The sequence below is a fragment of the Dama dama genome, chromosome 18 (genome assembly GCF_033118175.1).
Source record: "Dama dama isolate Ldn47 chromosome 18, ASM3311817v1, whole genome shotgun sequence".
Taxonomy (NCBI): Eukaryota; Metazoa; Chordata; class Mammalia; order Artiodactyla; family Cervidae; genus Dama; species Dama dama.
In genome coordinates, this window is record NC_083698.1 from 24,824,825 (window position 1) to 24,842,488 (window position 17,664).

Consider the following 17,664-nt stretch of genomic DNA (forward strand, 5'->3'; position numbering starts at 1 on the left):
TTCAACATCAGTCCTTCCAGTGAACACCTGGGACTGATCTCCTTTAGGATGGACTAGTTGGATCTCCTTGCAGTCCAGGGGACTCTCAAGAGTCTTCTCCAACACCACAGCTCAAAAAGCATCAATTTTTTGGCACTCAGCTTTCTTTATAGTCCAACTCTCACATCCATACATGACCACTGGAAAAACCATAGCCTTGACTAGACGGACCTTTGTTGGCAAAGTAATGTCTCTGCTTTTTAATATGCAGTTTAGGTTGGTCATAACTTTCCTTCCAAGGAGTAAGCGTCTTTTAATTTCATGGCTGCAATCACCATCTGCAGTGATTTTGGAGGCCCCCCAAAAATAAAGTCAGCCACTGTTTCCCCATCTATTTCCCATGAAGTGATGGGACCAGATGCCATGATCTTAGTTTTCTGAAAGTTGAGCTTTAAGCCAACGTTTTCACTCTCTTCTTTCACTTCCATCAAGAGGCTATTTAGTTGCTCTTCACTTTCTGCCATAAGGGTGGTGTCATCTGCATATCTGAGGTTATTGATATTTCTCCCGGCAATCTTGATTCCAGCTTGTGCTTCTTCCAGCCCAGCGTTTCTCATGATGTACTCTGCATATAAGTTAAATAAGCAGGGTGACAATATACAGCCTTGATGTGCTCCTTTTCCTATTTGGAACCAGTCTGTTTGTCCATGTCCAGTTCTAACTGTTGCTTCCTGACCTGCATATAGGTTTCTCAAGAAACAGGTCAGGTGGTCTGGTATTCCCATCTCTTTCAGAATTTTCCACAGTTTATTGTGATCCACACAGTCAAAGGCTTTGGCATAGTCAATAAAGCAGAAATAGATGTTTTTCTGGAACTTTCTCATTTTTTCGATGACCCAGTGAATGTTGGCAATTTGATCTCTGGTTCCTCTGCCTTTTCTAAAACCAGCTTGAACATCTGGAAGTTCAGAGTTCACATATTGCTGAAGCCTGGCTTGGAAAATTTTGAGCATTATTTTACTAGTGTGTGAGATGAGTGCAATTGTGTGGTTTGAGCATTTTTTGGGATTGCCTTTCTTTGGGATTGGAATGAAAACTGACGTTTTCCAGTCCTGTGGCCACTGCTGAGTTTTCCAAATTTGCTGGCATGTTGAGTGCAGCACTTTCACAGCATCATCTTTCAGGATTTGAAATAGCTCAATGGAATTCCATCACCTCCACTTGCTTTGTTCATAGTGATGCTTTCTAAGGCCCACCTGACTTCACATTCCAGGATGTCTGGCTCTAGTTGAGTGATCACACCATCATGATTATCTGGGTCATGTAGATCTTTTTTGTACAGTTCTTTTGTGTATTCTTGCCACCTCTTCTTAATATCTTCTGCTTCTGTTAGGTCCATACCATTTCTGTCATTTATTGTGCCCATCTTTGCATGAAATGTTCCCTTGGTATCTCTAATTTTCTTGGAGAGATCTCTAGTCTTTCCCATTCTGTTGTTTTCCTCTATTTCTTTGCATTGATTGCTGAGGAAGGCTTTCTTATCTCTCCTTGCTATTCTTTGGAACTCTGCATTCAAATGGGAATAACTTTCCTTTTCTCCTTTGCTTTTCGCTCCTCTTTTTTTCACAGCTATTTGTAAGGCCTCCTCAGACAACCATTTTGCCTTTTTGCATTTCTTCTCCATGGGGATGGTCTTGATTTCTGCCTCCTGTACAATGTCATGAAGCTCCGTCCATAGTTCATCAGGCACTCTATCAGATCTAGTCCCTTAAATCTATGTCTTACTTCCACTGTATAGTCATAAGGGATTTGATTTAGGTCATACCTGAAGAGTCTAGTGGTTTTCCCTACTTTCTTCAATTTACATCTGAATTTGGCAGTAAGGAATTCATGATCTGAGCCACAGTCAGCTCCTGGTCTTGTTTTGCTGACTGTATTGAGCTTCTCCATCTTTGGCTGCAAAGAATATAACCAATTTGATTTCAGCGTTGACCATCTGGTGATGTCCATGTGCAGAGTCTTCTCTTGTGTTGTTGGAAGAGGGTGTTTGCTATGACCAGTGCCTTCTCTTGGCAAAACTCTATTAGCCTTTGCCCTGCTTCATTCTGTACTCCAAGGCCAAATTTGCCTGTTACTCCAGGTGTTTCTTGACTTCCTACTTTTGCATTCCAGTCCCCTATAATGAAAAGGACGTCTTTTTTTTTGGTGTTAGTTCTAAAAGGTCTTGTAGGTCTTCATAGAACCGTTCAACTTCAGCTTCTTCAGCATTACTGGTCGGGGCATAGATTTGGATTACCGTGATACTGAATGGTTTGCCTTGGAAACGAACAGAGATCATTCTGTCATTTTTGAGACTGCATGCAAGTACTGCATTTCAGACTCTTTTGTTGACCATGATGGCTACTCCATTTCTTGTATGGGATTCCTGCCCAGAGTAGTAGATATAATGGTCATCTGAGTTAAACTCACCCATTCTAGTCCATTTTAGTTCGCTGATTCCTAGATGTCAACATTCACTCTTGCCATCTCCTGCTTGACCACTTCCAATTTGCCTTGATTCATGGACCTAACATTCCAGGTTCCTATGCAAAATTGCTTTTTACAGCATCAGACCTTGCTTCTATCACCAGTCACATCCACAACTGGGTATTGTTTTTGCTTTGGCTCCATCCCTTCATTCTTTCTGGAGTTATTTCTCCACTGATCTCCAGTAGCATATTGGGCACCTACCGACCTGGGGAGTTCCTCTTTCAGTATCCTATCATTTTGCCTTTTCATACTGTTCATGGGGTTCTCAAGGCAAGAAGACTGAAGTGGTTTGCCATTCCCTTCTCCAGTGGACCATTCTGTGTGACCTCTCCACCATGACCCGTCCATCTTGGGTGGCCCCACATGGCATGGCTTAGTTTCAATGAGTTAGACAAGACTGTGGTCTGTGTGATTAGATTGGCTAGTTTGTGATTAGACTGGCATAACCCTTTCACCTGAATCTAAATCCTGCCATGTTTTCACTTCTAGGCTTCTACACAAGGATAAATCGTAAAGATCTTCAGTGCAACTCATCACATTCTACTAGCCACCTCTTTGGATCATGGTATACGGCTGTGCAGAAGAGAGTCAACATAGCAGGTATGACTGTCGTCCTTTGAAAGGTCTGCTTGTGACGCTGGCCTTTGTTCTCAGGTATTTGAGAACATAGATTTTAGGGCTATTCCTACCATTCCCAAAACTGATACAAGTGGCTCACCATGTGCAACCTGTTTGTACATAACACATAGTTTGTGTGTGGAACATGCGCTTTCCAGCATTTTGGTATGTGTCAGGCAGTCTTGAATGAGCTTCCTTGACCAACCACGTTTCACACCTATTGTCACAAGTCATTGCTAGGGGGAAATTAAGTATATCCTGCAAGACTGCATTGGGAGAGAACTTTGTAAGCTCGTGGCCAGCTTCCCTCAGACTTAGCCATGTGCATCCTTTCCTGTTGGTCTTTTTCTGTATCGCTCTGCTGCAAGAAGTCTTTACTCTATGACTAAAGGCACAGTCCTGTGAGCCCTCCTAGTGAATCATCAAGGGGTGGTCTTGGAGCTTTCCAACAAACAAGTAGACCTATTGTTTTATTCCACTCAATGACATGTAATAGTTCATGTTTACCATCTTAATTAAAATGTCACATTTCATACAATTCTCATACACTGTGCACTGGCAAACAGATAAAGTAAGTATAATTTTCATTCCATTAACTTTTCGTGTATGTGAAATACCAAGTTGTTGGCTGCTGCCTTTGTCCCTAGATCAAACATAGCATCTCCCTATTATACATGGATCAATGTCTCACACACATTTTAAAAGCCGACCTCCAGTTCCATTCTTCTTTCTCAAGATTATTTTGGCTACTCGAGGTTTTTTGTATTTCCATACAAATTGTGAAATTCTTTGGTCTAGTTCTGTGAAAAATACCGTTGGTAGCTTGATAGGGATTGCATTGAATCTATAGATTGCTTTGGGTAGAATAGCCATTTTGACAATATTGATTCTTCCAATCCATGAACACGGTATGTTTCTCCATCTGTTTGTGTCCTCTTTGATTTCTTTCATCAGTGTTTTATAGTTTTCTATGTATAGGTCTTTCGTTTCTTTAGGTAGATATACTCCTAAGTATTTTATTCTTTTTGTTGCAATGGTGAATGGTATTGTTTCCTTAATTTCTCTTTGTTTTTTCATTGTTAGTATATAGGAATGCAAGGGATTTCTGTGTGTTAATTTTATATCCTGCAACTTTACTATATTCATTGATTAGCTCTAGTAATTTTCTGGTAGAGTCTTTAGGGTTTTCTATGTAGAGGATCATGTCATCTGCAAACAGTGAGAGTTTCACTTCTTCTTTTCCTATCTGGATTCCGAATGGAACTGGAGGAATCAACCTGCCTGACTTCAGACTCTACTACAAAGCCACAGTCATCAAGACAGTATGGTACTGGCACAAAGACAGAAATATAGATCAATGGAACAGAATAGAAAGCCCAGAGATAAATCCACGAACCTATGGACACCTTATCTTTGACAAAGGAGGCAAGGATATACAATGGAAAAAAGACAACCTCTTTAACAAGTGGTGCTGGGAAAACTGGTCAACCACTTGTAAAAGAATGAAACTAGAACACTTTCTAACACCATACACAAAAATAAACTCAAAATGGATTAAAGATCTAAATGTAAGACCAGAAACTATAAAACTCCTAGAGGAGAACATAGGCAAAACACTCTCCGACATAAATCACAGTAAGATCCTCTATGACCCACCTCCCAGAATATTGGAAATAAAAGCAAAACTAAACAAATGGGACCTAATGAAACTTAAAAGCTTTTGCACTACAAAGGAAACTATAAGTACGGTGAAAAGACAGCCCTCAGATTGGGAGAAAATAATAGCAAATGAAGAAACAGACAAAGGATTAATCTCAAAAATATACAAGCAACTCCTGCAGCTCAATTCCAGAAAAATAAATGACCCAATCAAAAAATGGGCCAAAGAACTAAACAGACATTTCTCCAAAGAAGACATACAGATGGCTAACAAACACATGAAAAGATGCTCAACATCACTCATTATTAGAGAAATGCAAATCAAAACCACAATGAGGTACCATTACACGCCAGTCAGGATGGCTGCTATCCAAAAGTCTACAAGCAATAAATGCTGGAGAGGGTGTGGAGAAAAGGGAACCCTCTTACACTGTTGGTGGGAATGCAAACTAGTACAGCCGCTATGGAAAACAGTGTGGAGATTTCTTAAAAAACTGGAAAGAGAACTGCCATATGACCCAGCAATCCCACTTCTGGGCATACACACTGAGGAAACCAGATCTGAAAGAGACACGTGCACCCCAATGTTCATCGTAGCACTGTTTATAATAGCCAGGACATGGAAGCAACCTAGATGCCCATCAGCAGATGAATGGATAAGGAAGCTGTGGTACATATACACCATGGAATATTACTCAGCCGTTAAAAAGAATTCATTTGAACCAGTCCTAATGAGATGGATGAAGCTGGAGCCACTTATACAGAGTGAAGTAAGCCAGAAAGATAAAGAACATTATAGCATACTAACACATATATATGGAATTTAGAAAGATGGTAACGATAACCCTATATGCAGAACAGAAAAAGAGACACAGAAATACAGAACAGACTTTTGAACTCTGTGGGAGAATGTGAGGGTGGGATATTTCAAAAGAACAGCATGTATACTATGCATGGTGAAACAGATCACCAGCCCAGGTGGGATGCATGAGACAAGTGCTCCGGCCTGGTGCACTGGGAAGACCCAGAGGAATCGGGTGGAGAGGGAGGTGGGAGTGGGGATGGGGATGGGGATGGGGAATACGTGTAAATCCATGGCTGACTCATATCAATGTATGACAAAACCCACTGAAATGTTGTGAAGTAATTAGCCTCCAACTAATAAAAAAAAAAAAAAAAAAAAAAAAAGCCGACCTGTATTACATTTCTCTCTCCTTTGCATTTCCTATTACTTTGGACTGCAAGATCAAACCTGTCAATCCTAAAGGAAATCAATCCTGAATATTCATCGAAAGGACTGATGCTGAAGCTCCAATACTTTGGCCACCTCATGCAAAAAGGTCATTTGAAAAGACCCTAATGCTGGGAAAGATTGAAAGCAGGAGGAGAAGGTTGGAAGCAGAGGATGAGATGGTTGGATGGCATCACCGACTCGATGCATGAGAGTTTGAGCAAGTTCTGGGAGATGCTAAAGGACAGGGAAGCCTGGCATGCTGCAGTCCATGGGGTTGCAGAGTCAGACACGACTGAACAACTCCTTGATCAGGCTTCCCAGGTGGCTCAAATGGTAAAGAATCTGCCGGCAATGCAGGAAACCTGGGTTCAACCCCTGGGTTGGGAAGATCCTCTGGCTGCCCACTCCAATGTCCTTGCCTGGACAATTCCACGGACAGAGGAGCCTGGACAGCTTATAAAGAGTCCACTGGGTTGCAAAGAGTTGGATGTGACTCAACAACTAACACTTCACTTTTTGATCATATCAGGAAGATCCTTGGCAAGTACCTTTCCTCCTCCTCATGAGACAATACTCTATTATCCCTCACTGAATTCATTATTCTGGTATCCAGAGGCAAATTCAACTTCATTATGTGCCGTTAATTTTTCAAATTCTCCTTTCTTTCAAACACTGAACTCTGCATTGGAATAAATTTTAAAAAAGCCAGAAAAACGAAAACAAAACCCCCCACAACACTGTGTCCTAAATCCATTGGTTTTCTTGTCTCCTTTCTATTTCCTAATTTAAAAAGGCTTCACTTTGCTTTCTTCTCCCTTGAAGTGAAGTGGAAGTCTTAGTTGCCCAGTCATGTCCGACTCTCTGAAACCCCATGGACTATAGCCCACCAGGCTTCTCTGTCCATGGAATTCTCCAGGCAAGAATACTGGAGTGGGTAGCTATTCCCTTCCCCAGGGATCTTCCCAACCCAAGGATCGAACCCGGGTCTCCTGCATTGCAGGCAGATTCTTTACCATCTGAGCCACCTGGAAACCCATTCATAGACAGTTATAAGAAAAGATTCTATAGTTAACTAAGTTTGGGAAGTTTGAAAAACAAAGTTAAACAGGGTTCTTTATTATATAACTTTTTAGAACCTTTGATACAATCATTTGAATTGTGAAGGAAGATTTCAGGGTTTTGGATAATATATAGATTTGCATAAGTTACATAGAAGTATAAAACTATTTCTTTAGGAACATCTTAAAGGGGTCAATATTTTACAGTAAGTATTTCAAAAAACAATATGACTGCCCCTGTTAGAAGAGGAGTAATCACACTGATGTCTGAGAAGTCTGTGGATCTAGATCCAAGATGGCTGCAAATACTAGGACCCATGAGGCTGAGCTACATTGCACAGTACTGAATCTATTGCCTTTAAAACTGAAACCTCATAATAGCAGGCATATTATGAATTTAATATGAGCTCAAACAAAAATTGTTAATGGATTACTTATAGATCTTTCCCTTTATGGGAAAATTATAATTTTGTATGTAGGGAAGAATGAAGTTTCTTTAACGTTGAGGTAGTAAATTACTTGCCCCATGAAAGGAAAAAGTAAATTTAGTTTGTTGTAGTAAGTCAGTAATCACCCAGTAGTTTATCCATCAACCTGGAACTTGAGTTGCTTGATTTCCAAATTGAAAAGAAAGGAAAATACACACAGATACTAAAGGTAAGACAACTGAACAAACACTTTTTAAAAGTAATAAAAATACATCACTATGAAATAAAATTCAACAAAAAGGTTTGTTAATACTTTATTAGTATTTTCTAATGGACAAAACATAATGCAAACCAAATAAAATTTTAAGTCTTTTTAGTTCAATAAAAATAACTGACATTCTGATTGCTGTTTCTTCTTTGTTAAAGAAGTATTGATAGAATAGTTAGGCACACAGTTGACACTTATTGTACAATGATATGCACAAGTTATCTTTAAACAATTGTAATCCTAAAATGTGCTCTTTGTATTTTTCCCTTGTAATACAGGAGCCATGCTCCTATAAGCAAAATTTACTAATAACAAAATAATTTTACAAGGAGTGACAAAACGACTTTTAAAACAAGTCCTTAAATAAAAGGATGCAGCAACAACGGAATGTAAGTTGTTGGGTTAAGAAGACAGTTTAACTAGATCTCAAAACATTAAAAATTCATTTATTTTACAATTACTCAAATACACATGCATTAAATGAAAATATTGCACAAATTAAAATTTTAGATTGTGAAATTTTATATTGTTCTTAATTTTTTAAAAATTGGTACACTTTCTAGTAGCGCTTAACTGTTTGATTTTTTTCCAAACACTTGCAGCACAAACTTAAAATGAAGGAACTACTATATTCAAGAAAGTTTTAAATGTTTCTTAAAATAAAAATTAAGGCTAACCAAGTGCATCCATTGGTCAATGGCACAATTGTTTTCAGCAACTATTCAGAAAACCCTAATCACAGGAAATGCCCATCTAAGTATTATATTTAAATCATACAATCAGTTTTTTAGAGGAATGAACTGTACGTTAGTAGTGAAGGTTTCTAAATAGTTTATGTTACCTGAAAAATCAGAAAAACTCAAATAATGATTAATTTTGAAGGTTCTTGCCTAAAGGCACCACTGACTTAAAAACACATTTAAAAATCAAATATCAGAAGACATAAAGCCTCTTCCTGTATATATTCATATATGCAATAAATGCATTAAATGTAGTAACTTTATTAAACATAGGACACTGTACTTGACTTATGGGTTAAATATTTTACACACAGCTCGACCAAATCACTCAAAAAGTATCTCTAATTTTAGCATGACCACGGCTTTCTCTGATGTAAAACATAGATGTGCAAAGAGAAGATGCACAACCGTTTACATAGACTACCATTTGACATTTCTGCTTTTGAAATATAAACTCTTTTAAACAAAAGTTATTTTAAAAACCCATTTACTCTAATAGTTTTTGGTATGACTGCAGTTATCTTGCAGGGCTTCATGAAAATCTGCGATCCTGCATGACCTTTCCCTGGTTGGTGGCCAGTGCTCCTCACATTATCTAGAAATGCTTTTTCACACGTACACAGTAGACTCTTACATGAATCCTTCTGTTCATTCTTAATATTTACTTATGTCAAAAATAGACTGGGAATGGGCAGGGGTGTATCTGAAAATCATTGCACTTACGGCCATGCTGATGCTTCCTACAGACATGTTTCACATGTTTCTTCTAAAGCCTGGGGCAGGAAGATACATTGAGAAGAAATATTATTTCTTCCACCAGAGTCAATAAAGATCTTTTCTCATTTGGAAGTTTAAATGAAAGGGATTTAATGTATGTAATCCTGAAGACATGCAACACAGGCTGAATATATGCAAACTGTAAGTATGCATAACAGCATTATTAATAAATATGATTATTATCATAAAGCTTTAAAGGAAGGCTTTATTCTATCAGGCTTTGCTTCGTAAGTAGGATCTCAGCAAGAACAAGACAATAATACCTTGTTCCAATCTTAAAACTCCCAAACAACTGGGATACCAATACTCTGTCCCTTTATCTTAAGCACCCAGAAGTTCTTTTAACACCAGCATCTTGGCTCAGTGGTCTGATAAATAGCTTCACTATTATAAGGTTTTAGTGTTAAATATTTTTAAAACAAAAAATGCTGAGATACCCAAACACTTAGCCAGTGGAAGTTAAACTATGCAGAAATCCTGCATATAAAACATATGAAGACTTCCAAGATGGACAAATGGAGACTGAGAAAACTATAGGAAATGCAGAAGCTCCAAAACTGGAAAAGGTATTTTGTTGTTGGTATAAAATTATTTTAGGGACTTAAATGTATACACCAAGGGGTTTTGCCAACTTGCTTTATTTAGTAGAATTTTACATTATGCAAAATATAAATAAAAGCATATTTTAAAAAATATTATAGTTCTGTTTTCATTATTTATTTTCATATATGTACACTGTAATAGAGTTAGGAATTTGTACGTTTACATATGACTTATAAGCTCATTTAATCCTTTGATTTGCTACTTTTGCAATCACCTAACGTATGTCTAGATCACACAATTTAAAATTATCACAGAGTAACTTTCAACAGAGTACTTTTTATTTTTTAAATTTCTGTATTTTAAGAAGTATTTGGCAGTTCTTTCAACAAATTCTAGCCCCTATTATATAATCAGTAATCTCTTAAAGAAAGCTGTAATAACTTCAAAACTTAAGAGCAACCATATGCTTCTTTTTGCACACAGAATGCCAAAATAAAACTTAATTATGAGTACCATAAGAGCAAAATAGAGCCCTTAAGACATAGAAGAATTACTTAAAATCTGTTTTCTGCCAATGAATAACAAATCCAATCAAACTTTGGTTGTGATTGGTTTTATTTTACACTAGGTTTCTATGTCATGAAAACAAAAGTGTAATTTGGATATAATGTCACTTCATACTTTAAGGGCATTCTGTCATTTTCCCTAGACCTGAAACAGATGTTTCAAAGATCATTCACCTGGCTAATCTACACTATATCAAAATTCCGACAAAGATATACAAAACCATTATGCAAAACAAACCCCTCCAAACAGTACATTGCACAGTTTCCCACTGTTAAACAAATTAGCCAATTTATCTGTGAACCATTGTTTTGTGCTTTCCTTAGCTCTTATATATACACTCTGGCACTTTGTCATTGCTGGAGAATGCTGATTACTTTGAAACGGAAGAAACCAACGTCATTCTTGCTTGAGCTGTAGGCAGTATCCTCTCAGTGTTGCAAAAATATGCACCAAATCATTTAAGACACAGAAATCTCTCTTGGTACAAGTGGCTGGAGTACAGACAATGAGGAGGAGAATGGCAGTCACATGGATGTATTAATAATCTATTCTGAGACACTAAGAGACTGGTGCAGACACACAGTATATGAGCTAAGCCCCAGAAGATCCGTCCATACCATTAGTCCTGGACAAAATGAACACCAGTTTCAGAGATTGGAGTGTCACCTTTTCTGTAAAGAAGGCGCTTGAGTAGTTTGAAGTTTCTGTTTATATTTTTGCATCTGCTTTGACCGTGAATGCAGTTTGTTGAAAAGTTCACGGAATTTATACTGTGGAAATAAGGTTTCCAAAAAGCCTTCCAAAAAGACATAAACCATTCTCCTATTTAACTGGTTGTGCTGAAACATTTCAAAAACACGAAGAATACCTTTCCGAGTTGTCTCAGCTCCAATAATGTGCTTCAGTTCATCTAAATAAGCGGAGGGGAAATAAACACAATTTATTATTCAAAGGAAGTACAAGACCAAAAGTATTCCAAGTTAAAACATGTAAAGTACACATGTGAGTAACTGACAAATAGCCAGTATTCAGTGAATGACCTTAATATAAGTTTAATAACTGACTTAAAACTTATATACGTCACAAGTATGCACGCACTTGTGTGGTATTGGGAGACAATACAACAATAGAGAAAGCAGGACCCAGACTCAGAAACCCAAAATTAAGTGTTATAATCTTGTCCCTTAATGTCACTCAGCTGTGTCCGACTCTTCATGACCCCATGGACGGCAGACCACCAGGCTCCACTGTCTGTGGGATTTTCCAGGCAAGAATACTTGAGTGGGTTGCCATTTCCACCTCTATGGGATATTCCTGATACAGGGATGGAACCCACGTCTCCTGCGTCTCCTGCGTTGGCAGGCGGATTATTTACCACTGAGCCATCTGGGAAGCCCTGTCCCTTAATACCTATATAACTCACCCACCCTGAGTTTCTTTCCTCGTCTGTAAAACGGGAATTTATAATAACCAATATCATTATTATTGTGAGAATTTAAAAGCTTTGATGAGATAAAGTGAAAAGTGATCTATAAACTCTAAAACACTATACAAATATTCTCCATCTAATGCACAACGAGAAATACTACAAAGAAATGTGGAAACTTGATCTCTGATTTAAAAAAACTCACAACACACTAACAGTGCATTGGCAGGATCTGATTGGTACAAACAGATAAAGGATTTAAGAACATGAATAAGGAAATGAGCACTAAGTGGGGAAAACAAACAAACAAACAAGACAGGCTCGAGAAATGGGGTAGTACAGTTTGGCTCAATTTTAGGATTCCTGTAAGAGAAAGTGGTGAAAAGAATGGAAAACTGACAGTGCTGCAACTGGCAGGGTGAGCACGTTTGGAGTTTACTCACAGGCAACATGAAGTTACTAGAGACACTTCAGTATGGGACCATCATTCTTAATTATTTATAATTAAGTAGGATCATTCTTAATTAATTTATAAACAGGGCCCCCAAAACAATACTTTATTGCTTTCAAAAGAAACATGCAACTCCTAAAAAGTATGTTTCTAACTAGGGTACAATATAATTTTAAGTAATTAGTTTTTAAATTCACTAAAAAACAGGTGAAGAATTCTGTATATATAAAAATACCTACTTTTATATCTTTCCTCACTTCCTTCAAGTCTTCATGTAAGTGTCATTCACTCACAACTGCAATTCACCTGCCACTTCCATTTTCCTGCACTGTCTGTCTCCTCGGCTCCTTAGCACTACCCAATATACTGTGCTTCATCTATTTCTTTTGTATGTCACCTGTGTCCCCCTAGTAGAATGTAAACTCTAAGGAGGCAAAGATCAGTGTGAAGAATAGTGTCTGGCTCATGAAATGCTCTCAATATTTATTGTATAAATGCATTAAGATTTCTTTCTACTCCATAACTGAGTCCACCTAAAGCACCATCTGGTTTATTCTAAAAGTATATTAATATCCTAGGCTACTGTTTCTCTTTATTTTTCTAAAATGTTATTTCTATAACTTGCTTTTTATCTCCAAATGCAACAGTATAGTCTATGGGGTGAAATAAATATCCATGTGGCAAATATCCAATTTAATGGACAGAAGAGAAAGTTGATTAAAATCTATAATGAAAATTAGGTTTAAAGAAAAACAAAATTATAGGAAAAGAAATAGATATTGAGAACTTAAATATTTTTGTATTTCCTACATCCATAATTAAAACGTGGAGAAGAGATATCTAGGTATTTTAAAAGACATTTATCACCATAGGAGAAATCAACCACCCAACCAAACAAAACTTCTCTTACTGAGAGACGACAAATGGACAAAGTAAATATCTAAGTTAGTGAGACAGCAGAGTTCTAAAATAATTCAAATTACACCAAAAGAATGCCACTATGTATACTTTCTTTAGGATCACATTTTGGCAGAGATTAAGCATGGACCAATCAGTTGTTTCAAAGGGATTCTTTGAAGAAATGTTTGTTCTCCTAAACAGAACAAATATTCTTTCTGAAAACCTCATACTTCATTATACCTTATTATTAGCCCTTTCATCTGTCATGGGCTTCCCTGATAGCTCAGTTGGTAAAGAATCTGCCTGCAATTCAGGAGACCCTTGTTTGATTCCTGGGTTGCCGAGATCCCCTGGAGAAGGGAGAGGCTACCCACTCCCGTAATTCTTGGGCTTCCCTTGTGGCTCAGCTGGTAAAGAATCTGCCTGCAATGCAGGAGAGCTGGATTCGATCCCTGGGTTGCGGACATCCCCTGGAGAATGGAAAGGCTACCCATTCCAGTGTTCTGGCCTGGAGAATTCCAGGGACTGTATAGTCTACAGGGTCACAAAGAATCAGACACGATTGAGTGACTTTCATTTTCATCTGTCACAGATTTTATCATCAACTTTATTCTTAAAATGTTTCAAGACAGCAAAGTAAAGTGGTTAAAAGTATAATTTTTATTGAATACAGTGTTTTCAAGGAACTCAAAGCTAAGTCAGAGCTCCAATACTCACTCTTTAAACCTCAGTGTGTGTGTTTTAGTTGCTCAGCCGTGTCCAACTCTTTGTGACCCTGTGGACTGTAGCCCACCAGGCTCCTCTGTCTATGGAATTCTCCAGGCAAGAATACTGGAGTAGGTGGCCACTGCCTTCTCCAAGGGATCTGCCCGATCCAGGGATCGAACCCCAGTCTCCTGCATTGCAGGCAGATTCTTTACCATCTATTTGGTATTTACACTTAACCCCTTTGAGCTGATTTTTTCCCTCATATTTAAAGCTGTGATGTTAACAGCTTCCTAACTTTATAATATTGTGTGTGTGTGTGTGTTAGTTGCCTAGTCGTGTCTGACTCTTTGCAACCCCACAGACCGCAGCACAGCAGGCCCCTCTGTCCATGGGATTCTCCAGGCAAGAACACTGGAGTGGGTTGCCATTTCCTTCTCGAAAAGGAACTACAGAAAGAAAGAAAGTGAAGTCACTCAGTTGTGTCTGACTCTTTGTGACCCCATGGACTGTAGCCTACCAGGCTCCTCCATCCATGGAATTTTCCAGGCAAGAGTACTGGAGTGGGTTGCCATTTTCTTCTCCAATATTGTTATGAGGATTAGTTAAACATATATGAGAAATGACTAGCACAATGCCTCCTAGTATATAAGCCATCAAATGGTAAATTATAGTCAAAAGGCAGCTAAATTTGGCATGCTCAATGCATGCCATAAATTCGGAAGTACAAATTGCGATTTATGCTAAAAATGTTCACTTACCTGGCATAATTGAAAGTAATTTAGTTTTTCCTGCAACTCTTGTTCTCATTCGAATACCTTTATCTCTGCATGGGATAGTCTCGGCTAAAATGCCATTTGGCCAAAAGGCATCTCTATTTAAGAAGATTAAATAAATTTTGTAAACATTTTCATTTTCTAATGATACAAGTTGGTAAAATTATTCCAATTTTCTACAGAAAACACAAATGCAAACAGAAAAAGGAAACATTTCTGAAATTCTATATAGGTGTGATATTCAACAGATAGTAACTAACTGCAGGGTTTAATTTTATGTGTAAAAGGATATACACAAGAGAAAAATAACAAAAGTATGCCCTGGAGTAACTGCACCCACATCTTATAGCTGTGTTGATTACAACAACACACCTATATAATCTATTAATCCATATAATCCATATAATTCACCTATATAATCCATTCTTTTTTACTTTACAGTGTGCTGATCACTGTTCCCTAGTTCTTCAAGCCAAAGAGAGGAATTAAAGCACAATAACTAAGCTTCTACCTGGGGATCTGGTCTCAGAGAGAGCCTGTGCAGAACAGTTCTTAACTGACTGCACATTAGGAACACCTGGGAGCTTTAAACACTCAATGTCCAGGCCCTCCACCAGATGCATTAAGTCAGACTCTTTGCAAATAGGACCTAAGGATCAGTACTTTTTAAAGCTGTTCAAGTGATTCCAAAGTGCAAGGCAAGGTTGAGAATCAGTGCTCCAGAGGAACAACATTTACCCACCCTGAAACAGAAAGAACATGCCTGGGAAGGCAGTCCAGCTTTTAGAAACAATAATGGTACAGTGATGAGAAACTCAGCTTCAGATTAGGGAAATTTGTTTCCCCAACTTTCTAGCACGTGAGCCTTTGGGCAAGCTGCTGAACTTCTCAAATTCTCAGTTTCCTTGTAACAAAATGGAAACCAAAATCCCTATCTCATAAAGGAGGAGAAAATCAGAAAGTGGCCATAGTAAAGTAGTTGGACAGTGCCAAATAAATATTGTACAATATCAACAGTTGCCTTCTTGTTTCTGTTACTTCAAAGGACATGATGCCAGGTATATTTGTGTTCTGCTTATCTCTCACTGTTAGAAAAGATGTTTATTTCTCTGCCGTGCCATGCATTCCTTGAAGGGACTGAATCTTACCTCTCAGTCCCCAGTTAAGAGGGCTAGACACAGAGAAGGGGCTGAGAATATTCTTGGAGAATTGACATATGAACTGGAGTATCACTGCTCTTAATTTTAACCTTTTCAGAGGTTCTAAATAAAAATAAAATAAATAAAAGGGTCTAAATAAAAATTTAGACCATGGTCAGAGACAAATTTCTAAAATATCTCACTTAAAATCAAAGTTAGCAAATACAACTGAGAAAAATTAATCTCCAAAACCAGGTAATCTGATTATATGACCATGGCATGTCTATACTAATATTTCAATTATTTTAAAGCCACATTACTGTGATAAAATGTAGCCTAAGATCTAAAAGCTTTTTCATTTACAATTTTTTTCTATTCTGGTTCTAAAGAAAACAAAGATTAATAGGTCCAAGGGATAAGTGTTTATTATAATTTTTACAAGTCTTTTTGCTCATCAGTGATGACTAAAACCAATGTGATGGCCAGAAAGAAAAGGAACATGATAAAAGTTAGTGATAACAATGCTCAACTCTCTGCTACCTGCAGGAAGTGATTGTGTCTTAAGATATACCTGAAACGTTTCACTAAGTCGGCTACTTGCTCCGGTGAGGTCATCCAATCAACATGGTCAACTATTTTTCTGAAAGTAAAGAAATTTAAACGAGTAAGGTCAAGATTTTAGAAGGTGAATCAAATAAAGAAACATTACTTCTTTCATGGAGTAAGCAACTTAATTTGTGTGTAGATTATCTCTGAGAGCAATAGAATGCTTCAATAACCTTTTCCAAAGGCCCACAGAAAGAAATTCTGCTACAAAAGTTTGGGCAGTCTACTTCTGAAAGTAAAACTTTAAAAGCTAAGTAAGATCAGCTCTAAGTAGTTTTTTGTTTTTTGTTTTAAAAAGTGGTACCTATTAATAGTATCACCATATGTAGCTCTTATAAGTTGTTGAAGTAGGTTTTTGATATTCCTTCGCAACCACTGATTTCTCTCTTTTAAGTCGAACACTTCATCCATGAGAAGCAGCATTACCCTAAGAGGAATATTATCATCCACCTGAGAAAATAATGGGAAGAAATAAGATACATTTATTTGAGTTATCTATCTCTTGTGAATGGCTAATTTTGTTGCTTTTACCAAATGATTACTACTATTTACAGGCTGGAGAGCAAGTTATACTATAGCCTTTATAACTGACTTTTTATTCTAATTTAGCAAAAAATACTTTTAACATCTGTTTTGACAGAAAACAGAATTTGACCAATCTACAATGATGAGTAAACTCCAAAGCTGCACTGAAAAAACTTCTCAAAGTGGATTCATGATGACCTTAGGGTTTGGGATCTTTTAGTAGACTCTCTGTTAGTTTATAATACACGCTAGCTAGCCCCTCTGCCTATTCTCTGGAGCAGCTTTTTCAAAAGGACAAGATATTCTCAACATTTCTTTTTATTCAGTGGAACAAAATAAAATCTACACAGCACATTTTGCTTTGCTTGGTTAGTGAGTTGTACATATTAGGTATTCTCACAATAAAGATCCTGAAATAAAATCCAGTACACAGCTAACATTACAAAAGGCGGCTAAATTACTAGAATTTTCTTTTAATTTTTAACAAGTAAAAATTTGTACACTTTTATCATTGGCATATTCAATTAAAGATATAAAAAGTCAAGAAAGACAATGAGAATGCTTTGATGGGGAAATATATAGATAAAACAAGAAAGGTGCAGATGTAGAACTGTAACAAAACTGCTAGTAATTGTATAATTCTTTGATCACTAAGCTACTCTTTTCTATTTCCTCATCAATGTTGTAATTTGAATACTGAGAAAACAGTATGAGTATGAGTCATTCATTTTTCACT

The 17,664-nt window shown here is 37.4% G+C and overlaps 1 protein-coding gene across 4 annotated transcripts in view; it reads right to left on the minus strand.

Annotated features, from left to right (window-relative positions):
- Nucleotides 1–7,803: 7,803 nt before the first annotated feature.
- Nucleotides 7,804–17,664, minus strand: part of SNX13 (sorting nexin 13) — a 138,890-nt gene continuing 129,029 nt past the window's right edge. For all 4 annotated transcript variants that reach the window (XM_061165028.1, XM_061165027.1, XM_061165030.1 and 1 more), the window contains 4 exons: nt 16,708–16,853; nt 16,369–16,437; nt 14,644–14,756; nt 7,804–11,310 (listed from right to left, as the gene is read on the minus strand). In XM_061165028.1, the coding sequence (XP_061021011.1) occupies nt 11,063–11,310; nt 14,644–14,756; nt 16,369–16,437; nt 16,708–16,853 (576 nt within the window). In that variant the 3' untranslated portion in view covers nt 7,804–11,062. The remainder of the gene's footprint in view (nt 11,311–14,643; nt 14,757–16,368; nt 16,438–16,707; nt 16,854–17,664) is intronic.